The 14,403-nt window shown below is 45.2% G+C and overlaps 1 protein-coding gene across 2 annotated transcripts in view; it reads right to left on the bottom strand.

Moving 5' to 3' along the window:
- The window catches only part of NAA60 (N-alpha-acetyltransferase 60, NatF catalytic subunit), a 107,302-nt gene that overhangs the window by 35,998 nt on the left and 56,901 nt on the right, over window positions 1-14,403 (bottom strand). For both annotated transcript variants that reach the window (XR_013601630.1, XM_078663088.1), the window contains exons 3-5: window positions 12,781-12,910; window positions 6,589-6,685; window positions 5,082-5,316 (exon numbers count right to left, since the gene is read on the bottom strand). Coding sequence is in view for 1 of the 2 variants with exons in the window: in XM_078663088.1 (XP_078519214.1) it covers window positions 5,082-5,316; window positions 6,589-6,685; window positions 12,781-12,910 (462 nt within the window). In the remaining variant the exon portion in view is untranslated. The remainder of the gene's footprint in view (window positions 1-5,081; window positions 5,317-6,588; window positions 6,686-12,780; window positions 12,911-14,403) is intronic.

The raw sequence follows: 14,403 nt of genomic DNA, 5'->3' as shown, positions 1-14,403 counted from the left end.
TGCTCCTCCCGGCTCCAGGTCGTCCGTTAGGGCATTACCACTTGGATTCTTTTATAAACCAAATATAACAGGGTACACCCACAGGAACACCAACACTGAGGCCCCTCTAGAATGTCTGTCACATAGATTTCCTCCTGTTTACTCACAACTGCCCCCACTGCAGCTCACTCAAACCAGTTGCCCTCAGGTCACCAGCACTTTGTTCCGCCCGCTTTGGAGTTATTTAACAGATTTTCCCCAATAGCGATGATGGAGGCGTGCAATTGACTGATAAGCCCCTCACTGACTGGCCCAGAGATAGTCCCAAACCAGAAGGATCCCCCAGTGCAAGACTGGTGGGCCCTCGTTCAGCTGTTAATATAATATTGAGGAATATTGTAGGTCTGGCTAACAAGTTCTCTGATCCTAATTGGATACACTTTATGAAACAATATAGTGTGTTCATGGTCTTGGGGGATTTTAACATACACCCTTGCGGAGACCCAAGGACCACCAGCATAGCTGACTTGGGCTGCCCTCGGGTGAGGGGGAACCATTTCGAACATTCTACCCAGAGGGAAGTATTGAATAATCTACTACATGAATTTGACTTAATGTCCCTCATGTCATTATCTGACCCGTACAGCAAGGCACCTGTCCCCTCCTTTAAAGGGAGAGGTAGTGGTTCTTATATAGATTTTTTTATAATTTCATCTCTTTTACTGTCTTTATTCTGTGGTTTTACTATTCTGGAAAGTGCCTACAGTGACCATAACACGCTCTGTGTCCAAATGAGTGGACCATTAATGACATAAAAGGAAGAGTGGAGCATAATGAGATGAAAAGACCAATAGACGGCAGACGACGGCTCAGAAGGACTCAGATCTCCCCAGATGCTTTTTATATTGCAGTAAAAGAATCCTGTGCCACTGAATTAGTGCTGTGTACCTCTTCAGGTATATCCCCGGGGGAGGTTATCAGTGTTTTTAACACTATTTTTAAGTGCCCCGGCACACAGAACAGCCATCCCGACCCCTAGATGGTTTGACTCGACCAGTTCACAGGTGGCTACAAAGTTGAGGGAAGCCCTTAATGGTAGCCCGAGAGATCTAACCTTGGTTAGAGCTTGCCGTACAGAGTATAAACTGATATTGGCAAAATGCATCCTGGCGGCGGAGGCTTGGAGGGAGCTGATTGAGTCAAGTACCCTGAGGAATAGCTCTAGGTTTTGGAGTATTGTTAATAGACCGTTTTTAGAGTATGAACAAGGTAGTGAACCTGGTACGCACATCATTGAGAATGAATGGGTGCTCCATTTTAAAACCATGTTTGAAATTCCGCGTGAGCAAATTTGTCAGCCAGGCCGTGAGATGGACGCCCCACATTAGTTTTTGAGCAGGGGGAGGTTGAGGTGGGTATTGCGGGTTAACTAGCAACAAAACACCGGGACCAAATGGCACCCCCCAGATCTCTTTAAATCTGACCCCCTTTTGTGGGCCCTGGTCCTTGTGGCCATATTCAATGCAGAGGCCTGGAATGGATGCCCTGAGTCCTGGGCCACCTCGACTATAGTACCCGTTTTTAAAAAGAGTGATGGTGACAGCACACACTGCTACAGGCTGATTTTACTCCTGGACTCGGTGGTCAAGGTAGTAGGCTGTGTACCAAATTAAGGAGTTGCATGCCCACCAGTGAAAACATTAAAAAAGTATACCAAGCTTTAAACATATATTTTTTTCTCCCAAAAAACAAACCAGGATTTTGTTTATGTGTAATAAATGAATAAATAGCCACCCCTCCCGCCTGCCATTGGGTGTTTTTTCCAGTATACCTGGGTCATTTTGCAGTTTTCCTGTAATTAGGGCAGGCAAATGGAAAAACCTCTGACGGCCATTATTCCCTCTGGTTGTCGAAGGTGTATGTCAGCGGGGAGACAGTGGTTGACATACTGAAGAACTGCCCAACTAAGTGAGAAGGACAGACCTTCTGTTTGGAGGAGAAGGTACTTCATCGCCTTTATGACAGAGTACCCTCTCCGCCAAACTATAAACCAGGTCCTATCTGAGTTAAAGATAGCCCAAGGACCTTAAACGGGGAGGTTAATACTACTGTTCATCAGTTAAAAATAAATAACTAAGAACTAGTAGACAAATCGCTAACAACTTGGAATTAGGTCAAGTTCCAATGTTTTTCCATCAATTACAAGCAATAGTGTACATTAACATTAATCTGCACAGCATTGTACTAAAGAGATCTAGAGGCCGTCACTGTTCAGAAGGAGACACTATCTTAAGATTAGGCTTTAAGATTCCTAGACCTTAGAGTTGATATTATATTGGCCGTCCTCATATCACAGGGAAGAAACACCCGACACTACAGAGTCAGGCAAAAGAAGAAACAGACACCTATGAAACCGTCCTCACTAAATCCAGCTCTGATATTAATATTAGTATAAACATAAGAGCTGAAAATAGAGGTAAGAAGTTGGAGTCAAGGATGATAGATGTAGCCTATCAACAAATGGTCTTGATAGAGGATGTAGAGGTCACCGAGGAGGAAAACGCTTTGCTCTGAAATGAGACTCCAAAAACAAATCTAAACAAAATTATAAAATCCGGAGCAAATTGAAAAAGAAGGATCCAGCCCATTATTCTGCAAACTAACCTAAAGTGGTCCTCAACTGTCATGTGAAAGTGTATGATAAAGCCATTGGCTACAGATCCCAGGGTGCTTCTTTCCGGTACAGGGAAGACCTGGCTTGGCAGTTCGGGCTGGACTGTTCCGATGAGGGACAGGGTCAAGACTGATTTGCATATGGCTGTGTCTGAACTGGAGTGGTGAAGTGAGCTAAAGAATGATAATGGATTCAACCAAGATCTGAGACTGGGGGTGAGTGTCTGAAAGGTTTCAGCGCTCCGTCCATCATCTCCTTGTGTTCGCTTAACCAATCGGAGAACACAGTGGAGAGATACTGGAATACTATACTAACTAGATACACTAAACACCATTACAGGTGGCATACTCACATATACAGTAAAGCAATGCATACTTGAAGCAGCTCCTAAGCCCAAAATGGAAAGATGAAATACAAATTTGTGATGCGGGTTAAGATTTTAGCTAATTGATGTGCAGGTATTCATTTGCTACAGCAAGTTGGTCTGCAGAAGCAGGCCTGGCAAAAGATTTAACAGAAAGGGCAATAGCGGAGGATAGACTGATCAAAAATTAAGAAAAGACTGAGGAGCTCACAGAGTGGGCAGTGATGGACCTCTTGGCCATAGAAACTGGAAAGCTTCCCTGAAATTGTCAAGTACATATTAGGAGTATGATCACTGTAATAGATTTTGAGTGTAGGAAAAAAAAAACACACTTCCACTAGAGGGCCAAAATGCCTTTGTCTGTCCAAAATGGCAATACATCTTGGCAACCTCACAAATATTCAGATGTGCTCTACATTTTCCAAAGTTATACATGCTGACACTGTCAAACCTTCAATTAGATCCATGATTAATAGTCAATCTACACAAACAATAATAAAAAGAGGGATGAGGCTGGGCTCTCTGCCTTAATAAAATATGGGTATTAAGAATGGCGAAACAGGACACCAACATAATGAAGCTGCCTTATTTACATAATCTATTTTTGTACGATGGAAAACTCAAAAAATACCCTGCCAAGACATAACTGCTAATCAGCTTTGTGGGGATTTTCATGCTTCAATAATACAACTTACCTTTTTCCACTACTCATATATTAGTGGTCTGACCAAAATTGACAAGATTCCTTGATGTTCAGATACTTCCTATAGGACTCCTACCCCAGTTACCAACTTTTTCACCCCCAAAATACCTGAAAACAGGAGTTTTAAAATCTAAGCTTGAGGTGTCGGAGGTGTCTGGTTTTCTTTTCCCTTTTAAGTAGAAAAGATGTTGCACTTCTCAGGATGACCTCAGCCAGGTGGAAACTTTAGGAGGTTCCGGTCATGGTCGGGACCCCGACCGCTGAGACTCCAGTTTCCGCCGCTTACTGGAAAAGGGCCCCCGTCTTTTCGGCGAGATGCGGGAGGAATGGAGGGGGGAGGCAGCATTCCCAGAACTTAGGTTTCCAAAACACGATACAGAACTAGCGTGCAACTGGTGTGGTCAACATGTTTCTCGCTTTATAGTGCATTGACTGCGATTCTTCAGGACCTAATAAAAACTACTATCAACAAAACATGACCCGGTAGTGATGGGTAGGCACAACGGGCACTGACTAAGGCAGCTGAAACCTTAAACCACTATGGTTTCCCCCTTGATGTCAGACCTACCGGGTACTGTTGACACCTTTATACTCTAACCTTTAGGCAAGAGCAGTGTCAAACAGGTAGTACAACCTATGTACTGTAATTTAAACTGATACTATTATAGGTCATGTTTTGTTGATAGTAGTTTTTATTAGGTCGTGAAGAATCGCAGACAATGCACTATAAAGCGAGAAACATGTTGACCACACCAGTTGCACGCTAGTTCTGTATCGTGTTTTGGAAACCTAACTTTCAGCGATCACAGACTACTTTTGTTTTTACTTGCGGCAGAGGACCACCAGAATAAAATTGTTTTCCGGTACCTTGTGCCACATTTTATCCTCACCCACACTATCTACCCTTTCCTGGCCCCTCACCCACACTTCACCCATAGGCAGTTGGATAAAAGATCTCCGATAAAGAGCCCCTCTTTGAGGTGAGCCCGTTGGGCATTGCACCGCCTGCCCAACGAGGAGCATTGCCGATGATGAAGCATGACACTCGCAAGGGTGTGTGAGGCCATTATATCCAACTAATTGGATACCCAAGGGTGGTCCTCCATTGAGCACTATCCTTCCTACCTCTGTGACCGTTCCCTTCTCCTTTTCTTTAGGAACAGCTCAGTCATTTTGTTCACCGATTTTGGGGCTCTGACTGTGGCTGGATCTTCCATTCTCCTTTCCTTGAATGGTAATCTTAGCCCTATTGGATCATAACCAGATCCACTTCTTCCACCTACCTATTGTTACAATGTCTAAATTACGCAAAAGACTCCTGAATAAGAGAGGAGTGGAGCACTAAGATCAGTAAAGGATATAAGAGTGTCCACGGAGGATGTCCACCATTGATGTAGAGGACGTAGGTGAAGCCATCTTTCAATACACCCCGGATGGAATAGTAATATGGAAGGTAATGGTGCTGTTTGAAGTCACGGTTCTCGTAGAAGTTGATTGCTGTGTTGTTTGTGGTTAGGACGTGCAGGTAGATGGCTTTGCAGTGATCTTGAGCTGTGGTGGAGATATGATCCTTTAGGCTTTCAAGTAAAAGGGAGCCTGGAAGTTAAGGGGGTAAAGTGTCATATGCATCTGCCACACAAACCATACATCAAAGGCTGGCAAAAATGGCGTAATGATGTAAACTTAGAAGCAATATGCACAAGAAAGGGGGAATGTCGTGTGTATGGTAAATGAAAAACTGAATAAAGTTTGTTTACAAAAAATCAAAGGCTGGCAAAGCACCCAGTAAATATACATATCAGCCAAAGGACGCCAGAAATGCACACCAGATGAATTGTGGAAAGAAACTGTGCCTACTACAGAAAAACTCAGACTCAAAGATACAACACTGAAGAATGGCGGGAGGAAAGAGCAAAAAAGGCAAGGGATAGACACAAGGATGCAAAGTACACATCACAGGCAAACCAGTCAAAGAAAACTGGTAGCACATGCACACCTGCAAACCCACAGCCTTAACAAGGTGAACACAAGACACAATGCCCAAGACACAAGGGAAAAACTCACAAAGTTGAACAGAGAAGCCTGATGATTTTTAAACTTTTTCCCCACACAAATAAATAGCTTGCTTGCACTTAAAAATACTATATTTCGATTCATAGAATTAGGTCTAGTAAACCTTTAGCCTCGAAGAAATTCTGCCAGCACGAATATTCTCCCCTGCCCTAAGCTGGGGGCTGGGGAATCAAGGGAGGCACTGCAGAGGGTTGGCCATGCAAAATGCAGTGGAAATCCACAAACATCTTGCAGGTCGTTTCCCACCCTGCAACTGCTTATAAAACGAATCAAACAAAAGGCAGTGTCCAATGAATAGAGTTGTTTTTCATATAGGTGAAACACAAAGAAAAAAACAAAAATGTGCAATGCACCTTTCTTACAGACACATGCTTGTGGATGTTTGATCTTCAAGCAAGACGTGCATATGAAGACATAGGAAAAACACCACAGACTCATACAAGATTAACCTCCAAATGGCAAAACACTGCACTGCAATCTGAAGAATGTAAACACAAGCACAATAGTAAACCCATACAGAGAACACCCAAACTTTAGATGCAAAGTCTTACAAACAAAAACAGCAAACACTACCATCAGGCAGAGGACCACAAACACTTGGAAAACTTTACTGTTAAACAGTGTAAAATATCACAAGAATATTTACCTGCTGGATAGGCATCAATGCAAAAATTCATTGCAGAGTAATCAATGTGACGCAAATGCTGCTCAGCTACCAAAAAGAGACTAAAGCACGCCGCCGCAGATCATTCATCAGATGACCGGACTAATGACCTCTAGACAGTTTATACTTACCAATTCCATGTTTTCTAAAGTCTTTTACGACTCCTAGACTTAGGATATATGCAACCTGGGTATCAACAGGGAAATTGGAGGCAAGAATATCCCCATCCTAAGAGAGACAAGACACAAAAAGTAACATAAGAACAACTTAAAATCAGAGAGGGAATGTGGGAAAAGCAAACGTGACTGCAAGAGATAAGTGGTTAGTAGAGATAGTAAAGAAAGGTGTGGAAATAGGAACACCGGAAGTAACAGAGGAGAAGAGATGGCAGAACGTAGATGAAGAGGAGCAATAGAGAAGAGAAGTGAAAAGGGAAGCTCAGGGACAGATGATAGTAGAAAAAAAGAGTTAAGTGAAAAACAGCGAGGTGAAGAGAAAGAATGAAGACGGAAGGATGACAGGAAGGAGGAAATAAAGAAATATGGAGTAGGGATATGTGTAAAGTTGTAGGAACAAGGTACACAGAAGCAAAACAGTGGGGAGAGCATGAGTGACAAAGAGGAAATACAAGGTGAGCGAGGAGTCATGGGGGAAGGAAAAGAGAAAGACGAGACTGTAAAACGGTAAACAAACGTAGTCTTGAGAGGAAGGAAGTTAAGGAGGGGAGAGAGAGAAGCAGTAAGAGAGAAGGAGGAAGATAAAAATAAGTGAAAAACAAGCATAGCGATTAGAGGAAGCAACTAAAGAGAAAGAGAAGACAGAAAGGAAAAGAGACAGAAAGAAATACAGGGCACAGAAGAGATTAGAGAAAAGGGTCAATGCCATTCAAAAGTATATGCTTTCCTTTATCAAACAAGCATTTGCAATGCAATAGGTCTCTCATTAGGAAAGTTTGAGCTATTATTGTAAATGATAATTTTTGTATTTATGTGTTGGTTTTGAAAATAGCGAAATTAAAAGCTTTGTAATTTACAATGCCAATAGTTATAACTTTCGCAAATGTGACACCTATAGCATTTGTAATGCAATATGTGTAGTATTTATGTGACTTAGATGTATTGATATTACAAATAACAATGGCTTTTAATTTTTTTTAAGAAGATTATGTTCATTGTATTTTATTGTGACGAAAATCCAAGAACAGAAGTGAAATATTAACATCTTTTTGTGACATTTGTAATAAAGCTTGAAACTTTGAGAGAACATATTTGAACCAGTTGTTGTTGAATGGTTGCACACATTGATGAGGTGGAGGCGCTGAGTGATGTTGTGGTCGCGACGAGTGATGCGGTGGCGTTCAGTGATGCTGTGGTAGCGCATAGTGATGTTGTGGTGCCCCTGAGTGATGCTGTGGTGATGCGATAGTTAGATAGAGTGAGTGCGAGAGATAGAGTGAGTGCGAGAGATAGAGTGCGAGAGATAGAGTGAGTGCGAGAGATAGAGTGAGGGCGATCGATAGACAGACAGATAAGAGTGTGGGCGATCGATAGACAGACAGAGTGGTGGCGATAGAGTGAGGGAGATAGATAGACAGAGTGAGGGCAATAGATAGACAGAGTGAGGGCGATAGATAGAATGAGACCAAGGGATAAAGAAGAAAATGCAATGACACGGTGAACGAAGGAGAGAGGGGAGCATGTAAACGGGTCTAAAGGGACGTTAGTAAGAGAGACAGAGAACAACAGAAGTGAGTGGAAGGCAGAATGTTGAGAGGAGGAGAGAAAATAGAGAAATATGAGGTGTTAGTGGGAGAAGAAGGGAGGGGACAGCAAGGCAGAAAAAGGAAAGAGGAAGAAAAAAAAATGGAGCACGAGGAGGCTGGAGAGAAATTGTAAAAGGGAATGAAAAGACATAAGAATTACAAGCTGCAAGTTTCCAAACATTAGAAAGAATACAAAGCAACCATTCCATTTTGTTTAACAGTGGTAGTTGCGCTGGACATTTTTTTAACTGCGTGTACTTGAAGGTTTGCGCTTATAAATTGGCTTGACCTAAAAAGAGGAGGAGGATGTAAAAACGTGGAGAGCGAGGAAGAAGTGGAGGTAAATGAGGAATAGGAGGAGAAGGGGAAGCAAAGAGACATGATGAAGAAATGTAGAAAGATGGAGCAATACAAGTGATAGTTGAGAAATCAGGGCTTTGGGATGAAGGGGAGAAGGGAGATTATTGCAGAGATTATTGTTAAACTGTGACATGGAGGCAAAAGCTGTTAATAAAAAGAGAGCGCATTACAGGCCACAAAACAGCTTTAAATTACTCTGCGTATTGCTAGGCGCGAGCAGGCAGGAGAGGTGTGTAGGGAACGAGAAGGGGTTGCGGGGGTGTGAAGGAGAGGGCAGGTGAAGGAGCGGGGGAGAGAGGAAGGGAAATGTATTGGTACGGAGGAGGGGGAGAATGGAGGAGGGGAAGAGAAGTCCGAGAAGAGAGGAAGTGGGGAGAGAAGGTCACAAAATGAAGGTGCACAAAAGGCTGCGACTGTGTAACCCCACCCCCCTCGCCGTCGTCCCCAGCAGCACTGAATCAAAGGCATTAGGGTAAATAACAGAGGCGGCGGGCCAGCGCTAAACTGCCAGGCTGCGCGCTCCCTGGGGCAGCTGAATAAAGCAATTAGCAGCTCCCCTGGAAGCCACGCGGCTGATCATTGTCACATGCATGCCTCAATATCGTTATCAGGTCAGAATGTCGGCAATGATGTGATGTACATTGTGTGAGTACAGCCTATAAGGCGTTAAGGTTTCATTTCATTTTAACCTCATGCCATACTTGAAAGACGCAACTGTACTTTTGCTTAGGAAGTTTCAGTGAGATTTCCCAAAAAAACCTTATTTCATCAACTGGAATATATGAAGATTATAGCCAGGCCGTCTTTGTAACTATATCACTGAGCCACTAGGTGTCAGTAGCGCTACAGTTTTCTTTACCAAACAGCGTGTAAATCTCTCCCGCGACTGCCAAAACACAGAGTGAAGAACCCAAAGTAGAAAATAAAACAAACTGGGCCACCATCGCTTAAAAAGAATGGGCGAGCTATCACAAAGTATAATGTTAACTTGCAGGAGATTGATAGTTTGGGAAGAGCGCCATAAAAATTAAGCATACTAGAAACGATTCCGAAGTATGCCTATTCATATTGCTCTTTCAAGAAACGAAAAGCATGCAATTTTTTTTGTTTTTTTTCAGTTTTATATTGCGCGAACTCCTCCCGAAGATATGGAGGGATTTACATAAGCGTCAGTTGCGTTAGACAAGTATACATTCATGTTTTGGTAGGCACGGGGAGTGATTTGCCCAGAATCACAGGATGTTGAGACGACGCCGAGGCGCGAACCTGTTTCTCCAGTTCCAAAGTCGGCAGATCTGACTGTTACGCCACATTAGAGTGCATGTCCGCATCTATTCCGAGAGGAAATGTGGCTTAATGCCAGACGGTACAGAAAAGGGGGTGGTGATGAACAGAGTGTCTGAATTAAGCAGACCACTCTTACCCAGTCCAAAGATCAGGGCTTGATCCATCACCGTTATTTATCTCACTGCCCCATCCCAGCTCAGAACCTGGCTATATGCAAATTAGTCTGTCCTGGCCCAGTGCATCATGGGAACAGGGCAGACCAAACTACCAAGCCAATTCTTCACCAGAAAGGAGACAAGCTACCGGGGACCGGTTTCTGGCATTTCAGCCTCTTCGGCCCGGCTTGCTTGAATCCTGATGGAGCAGTGAGAAAGGGACTCATGTCTGAGTATACCCTGCCACACCTATAGTGGCCAAAAACGATACAGAAAAGGGGGTGGTGATGAACAGAGTGTCTGAATTAAGCAGACCACTCTTACCCAGTCCAAAGATCAGGGCTTGATCCATCACCGTTATTTATCTCACTGCCCCATCCCAGCTCAGAACCTGGCTATATGCAAATTAGTCTGTCCTGGCCCAGTGCATCATGGGAACAGGGCAGACCAAACTACCAAGCCAATTCTTCACCAGAAAGGAGACAAGCTACCGGGGACCGGTTTCTGGCATTTCAGCCTCTTCGGCCCGGCTTGCTTGAATCCTGATGGAGCAGTGAGAAAGGGACTCATGTCTGAGTATACCCTGCCACACCTATAGTGGCCAAAAACGATACAGAAAAGGGGGTGGTGATGAACAGAGTGTCTGAATTAAGCAGACCACTCTTACCCAGTCCAAAGATCAGGGCTTGATCCATCACCGTTATTTATCTCACTGCCCCATCCCAGCTCAGAACCTGTTGTTAATAATTTTGTCCACCCTAAGCGTGGAAGGGTATACTCAGATGTGAGTCCCTTGCTCATTGCACCATCAGGATTCAAGCAAGCCGGGCCGAAGACGCCTGAAATGGCAGAAACCGGTCCCCGGAAGCTTGTTTCCTTCCCAGTGTAAGAATTGGCTTTTGTAGTCTGGTCTGCCCTGTTCCCATGATGCACTGGGCCAGGGACAGACTAATTTGCATACAGCCAGGTTCTGAAACTGGGATGGTGCAATGAGCTAAAAAACGGTGTTGGATCTAGCCCTGATCTCTTGACTGGGTGAGAGTACTCTGCTTAATTCAGAGACTCTGTCCATCACCACCCCTTGTTGTTAATAATTTTGTCCACCCTAAGCGTGGAAGGGTATACTCAGATGTGAGTCCCTTGCTCATTGCACCATCAGGATTCAAGCAAGCCGGGCCGAAGACGCCTGAAATGGCAGAAACCGGTCCCCGGAAGCTTGTTTCCTTCCCAGTGTAAGAATTGGCTTTTGTAGTCTGGTCTGCCCTGTTCCCATGATGCACTGGGCCAGGGACAGACTAATTTGCATACAGCCAGGTTCTGAAACTGGGATGGTGCAATGAGCTAAAAAACGGTGTTGGATCTAGCCCTGATCTCTTGACTGGGTGAGAGTACTCTGCTTAATTCAGAGACTCTGTCCATCACCACCCCTTGTTGTTAATAATTTTGTCCACCCTAAGCGTGGAAGGGTATACTCAGATGTGAGTCCCTTGCTCATTGCACCATCAGGATTCAAGCAAGCCGGGCCGAAGACGCCTGAAATGGCAGAAACCGGTCCCCGGAAGCTTGTTTCCTTCCCAGTGTAAGAATTGGCTTTTGTAGTCTGGTCTGCCCTGTTCCCATGATGCACTGGGCCAGGGACAGACTAATTTGCATACAGCCAGGTTCTGAAACTGGGATGGTGCAATGAGCTAAAAAACGGTGTTGGATCTAGCCCTATTCTCTCTTGACTGGGTGAGAGTACTCTTCTTAATTCAGAGACTCTGTCCATCACCACCCCTTTTTGTTAATAATTAATGCCAGACGGGGCACCCACAAGCAGTGGCGCATTGTGTGCCTTAAGTATGATTTGGGAATGGCTGAATGGCAAGGGTGTAAAAGGAGGAGAGAAAGCAGGAGAGAGGAGAGAAGAAGGGAGGGGAGGCAAAGTGTCGGGAAGAAGAGAGAGGGCATGAAGGGATCGAAGGCAAGGGAAAGAAAGGGAAGATGGACGAGATTAAGAGGAGCCACAGATGGACTTTAGAACAAAACAGCGCTGGGAGGGGGGCTGGGCACGAAGGAAGGAGAAATGCGAGTCACGGCCTGGCGGCCGTAAAGTGTGAAGCAGTGGGCGGGGAAGCAGATCCCTTTGAAGCTCTCGGAGGCAGGAGCAAATGGTGGTAAGGGGAGGAGAAATGCTGCTGGAAGGCTACCTTTTGAGAGCCTTGGGTTCAAGTCTTGGTTTAGCGGTGGTTTAGCGGCATTAGACTCGCATATTCATTCCTGCGGAATGGAATAGGGGAGACCTAAAAATGGCAGCCCAAGCAGTACAATAAAGGACAATAAAAAAAAGACGTATTGCAAGCTGGAACATGTCACGCAACTCACCCTAATAACTGTCCAAAGGGGAGGGCTATGGGTCATAAGTCATTGACAGTAACTGATACTTTAAGATCTCAACTGCCAATGCATACGGTCACATCGCTTACTCAAGTGTAAATGGCTGTCAAAACCAGGTATAAGAACAACGCAATTTAACTTGTTTTTAGATGGTTCCTCCCTAACAATGTGTGCTCTTCATAATAGAGGACATCATTGAAGTACTGCAGATATTTTCTCATTGGGTCTTACGCATCCATGCCTTGACCATGTACATAAAAATAGCCCAACTATCAAGCATTCTTGCTCCTCGACTCAGTGAGCACTTTTCTCCAAAACTTCCATTACTCATATCAACAGCCCTCAAATTGTGGAGCATCCCAGGCCCAAGGTAGCGCACTAACCTCCTTATGCACTTTCGTCCGGCCTTTTATTTCTGCTACTATCATTCCCACAATGACCCCTCTGTATTCCGCAGCGACAGAGAAGAACTTTTTGTTGGATGTGATGTCCCGATACCATGAGTCCGGATACCTAGCCAAAGAAATAAGAGAGTCAAACACAGTAATTCCCAGTAAGTGTGTAACAAAGTAACTTCTCTTTGGCATGCTTATATAGGTATATTTTCCCTGATAAACAATACACTTAATGGGAAGGTATGATTGAGAGGGTTGTGGTTGACAAGGAGTTAATGGGGGCTACAGTACACACCCAAATAGAAACAAAATTCACAAGCTATGAGACTTTAGCTTTAGCTCATATGCCTGCCTTTCTCGCTAAATCTTAACCATCATACAATTAACATAACCAGCATACATTGTTTTCAACATAAAACATAATCCCACACATACAAGCGTACGTTAGAGTAAGACCTCTGACCTCCTGGTCAGGCACCGCTCTGCCCTCGGGCAGCTCCACCTTTAAGGCACTGCCCTTAGCGCCAACTTGAGCTTCAGGTAGGTGTTCAAAGCCCTCCTCCACTCGCAGGCTCCTGCCTGCGCCTCATCCCTGGTGGTCTAGTGGAAAAGCCTACTCTTCTGCTAGTCTGCTGTGTGTGTGTGTGTGTCCTCCTTTCTGTTCTGCCTTTTTCTGTTCTGCCTTTTTCTGTTTGGCCCTTCTGGTTGCCTTTTCCCCGCCACTGCTGCCCCAGTGGCCCCTCTTCCCCAGGGTGTTTCGGCTCCTGCCTCCGAGGGGCTCAACACCCTCACCCCTACTTAATGGCGACCGTGCGCAGCATGAGCGACGCTGACGTGTCAAAGGCAAGCATGTCTGCGATCCGATCGCGTCCAGCGACAGGGACCCTGGTCCCTTGACCACCCACTGATACGACCTCAGCTCTCTCCATGCACTCAACCCTGGACGCAACAACAACTTTCAGCTCTCACCGCCGAGCAACAGCCAGGGCCCGACCTCCTGCCAACAATGCTACTGCACCTTTGGACCCAGGCAGCTACTCCCAACCCACCGGACGCCACCGCACACAAGCCACTGAGCTGCATCCTCCTCAACGTACACTCCCTGCACATACCCGCCGTAGAAATCTGGGACCTCCTCAACCCTCGCTCGCTCGATGTCGCATTCCTCACAGAAACCTGGACCAATGCCAGCTCAGCACCCAACATCGCAACCGCCATCTCAGACGGACACAATATCCTGAGGAAGGACTGCCTCAACCGCCAAGGAGGAGGCCTCGCCATCATCCACAAAGGCTCCCTCTAACTAACAACCATCAACACGGAAGACGCCTCGCTCCTCATGGAACACATCCACTTCCAGATCCAGCCCAACCCGAGAACGACGGTCCACTGAACACTCACCTACAGACCACCGGGACCCCGCACCCCCTTCACCAACATCATTGCAGACCACATCGCTCCCCATGCCCTCACCTCCACAGACTACATACTGCTCGGAGACCTGAAATTCCACCTAGAGAACCATAGAGATCCCAACACCACCGCCCTCCTAGAGAACCTCACCAACATAGGACTTAAGCATCTTGTCTCCACTTCCACTCACACAGCAGG

Source organism: Lissotriton helveticus, chromosome 10, assembly GCF_964261635.1.
Source record: "Lissotriton helveticus chromosome 10, aLisHel1.1, whole genome shotgun sequence".
NCBI classification, from domain to species: Eukaryota; Metazoa; Chordata; class Amphibia; order Caudata; family Salamandridae; genus Lissotriton; species Lissotriton helveticus.
This window is presented reverse-complemented; position numbering and strand designations above follow the sequence as displayed.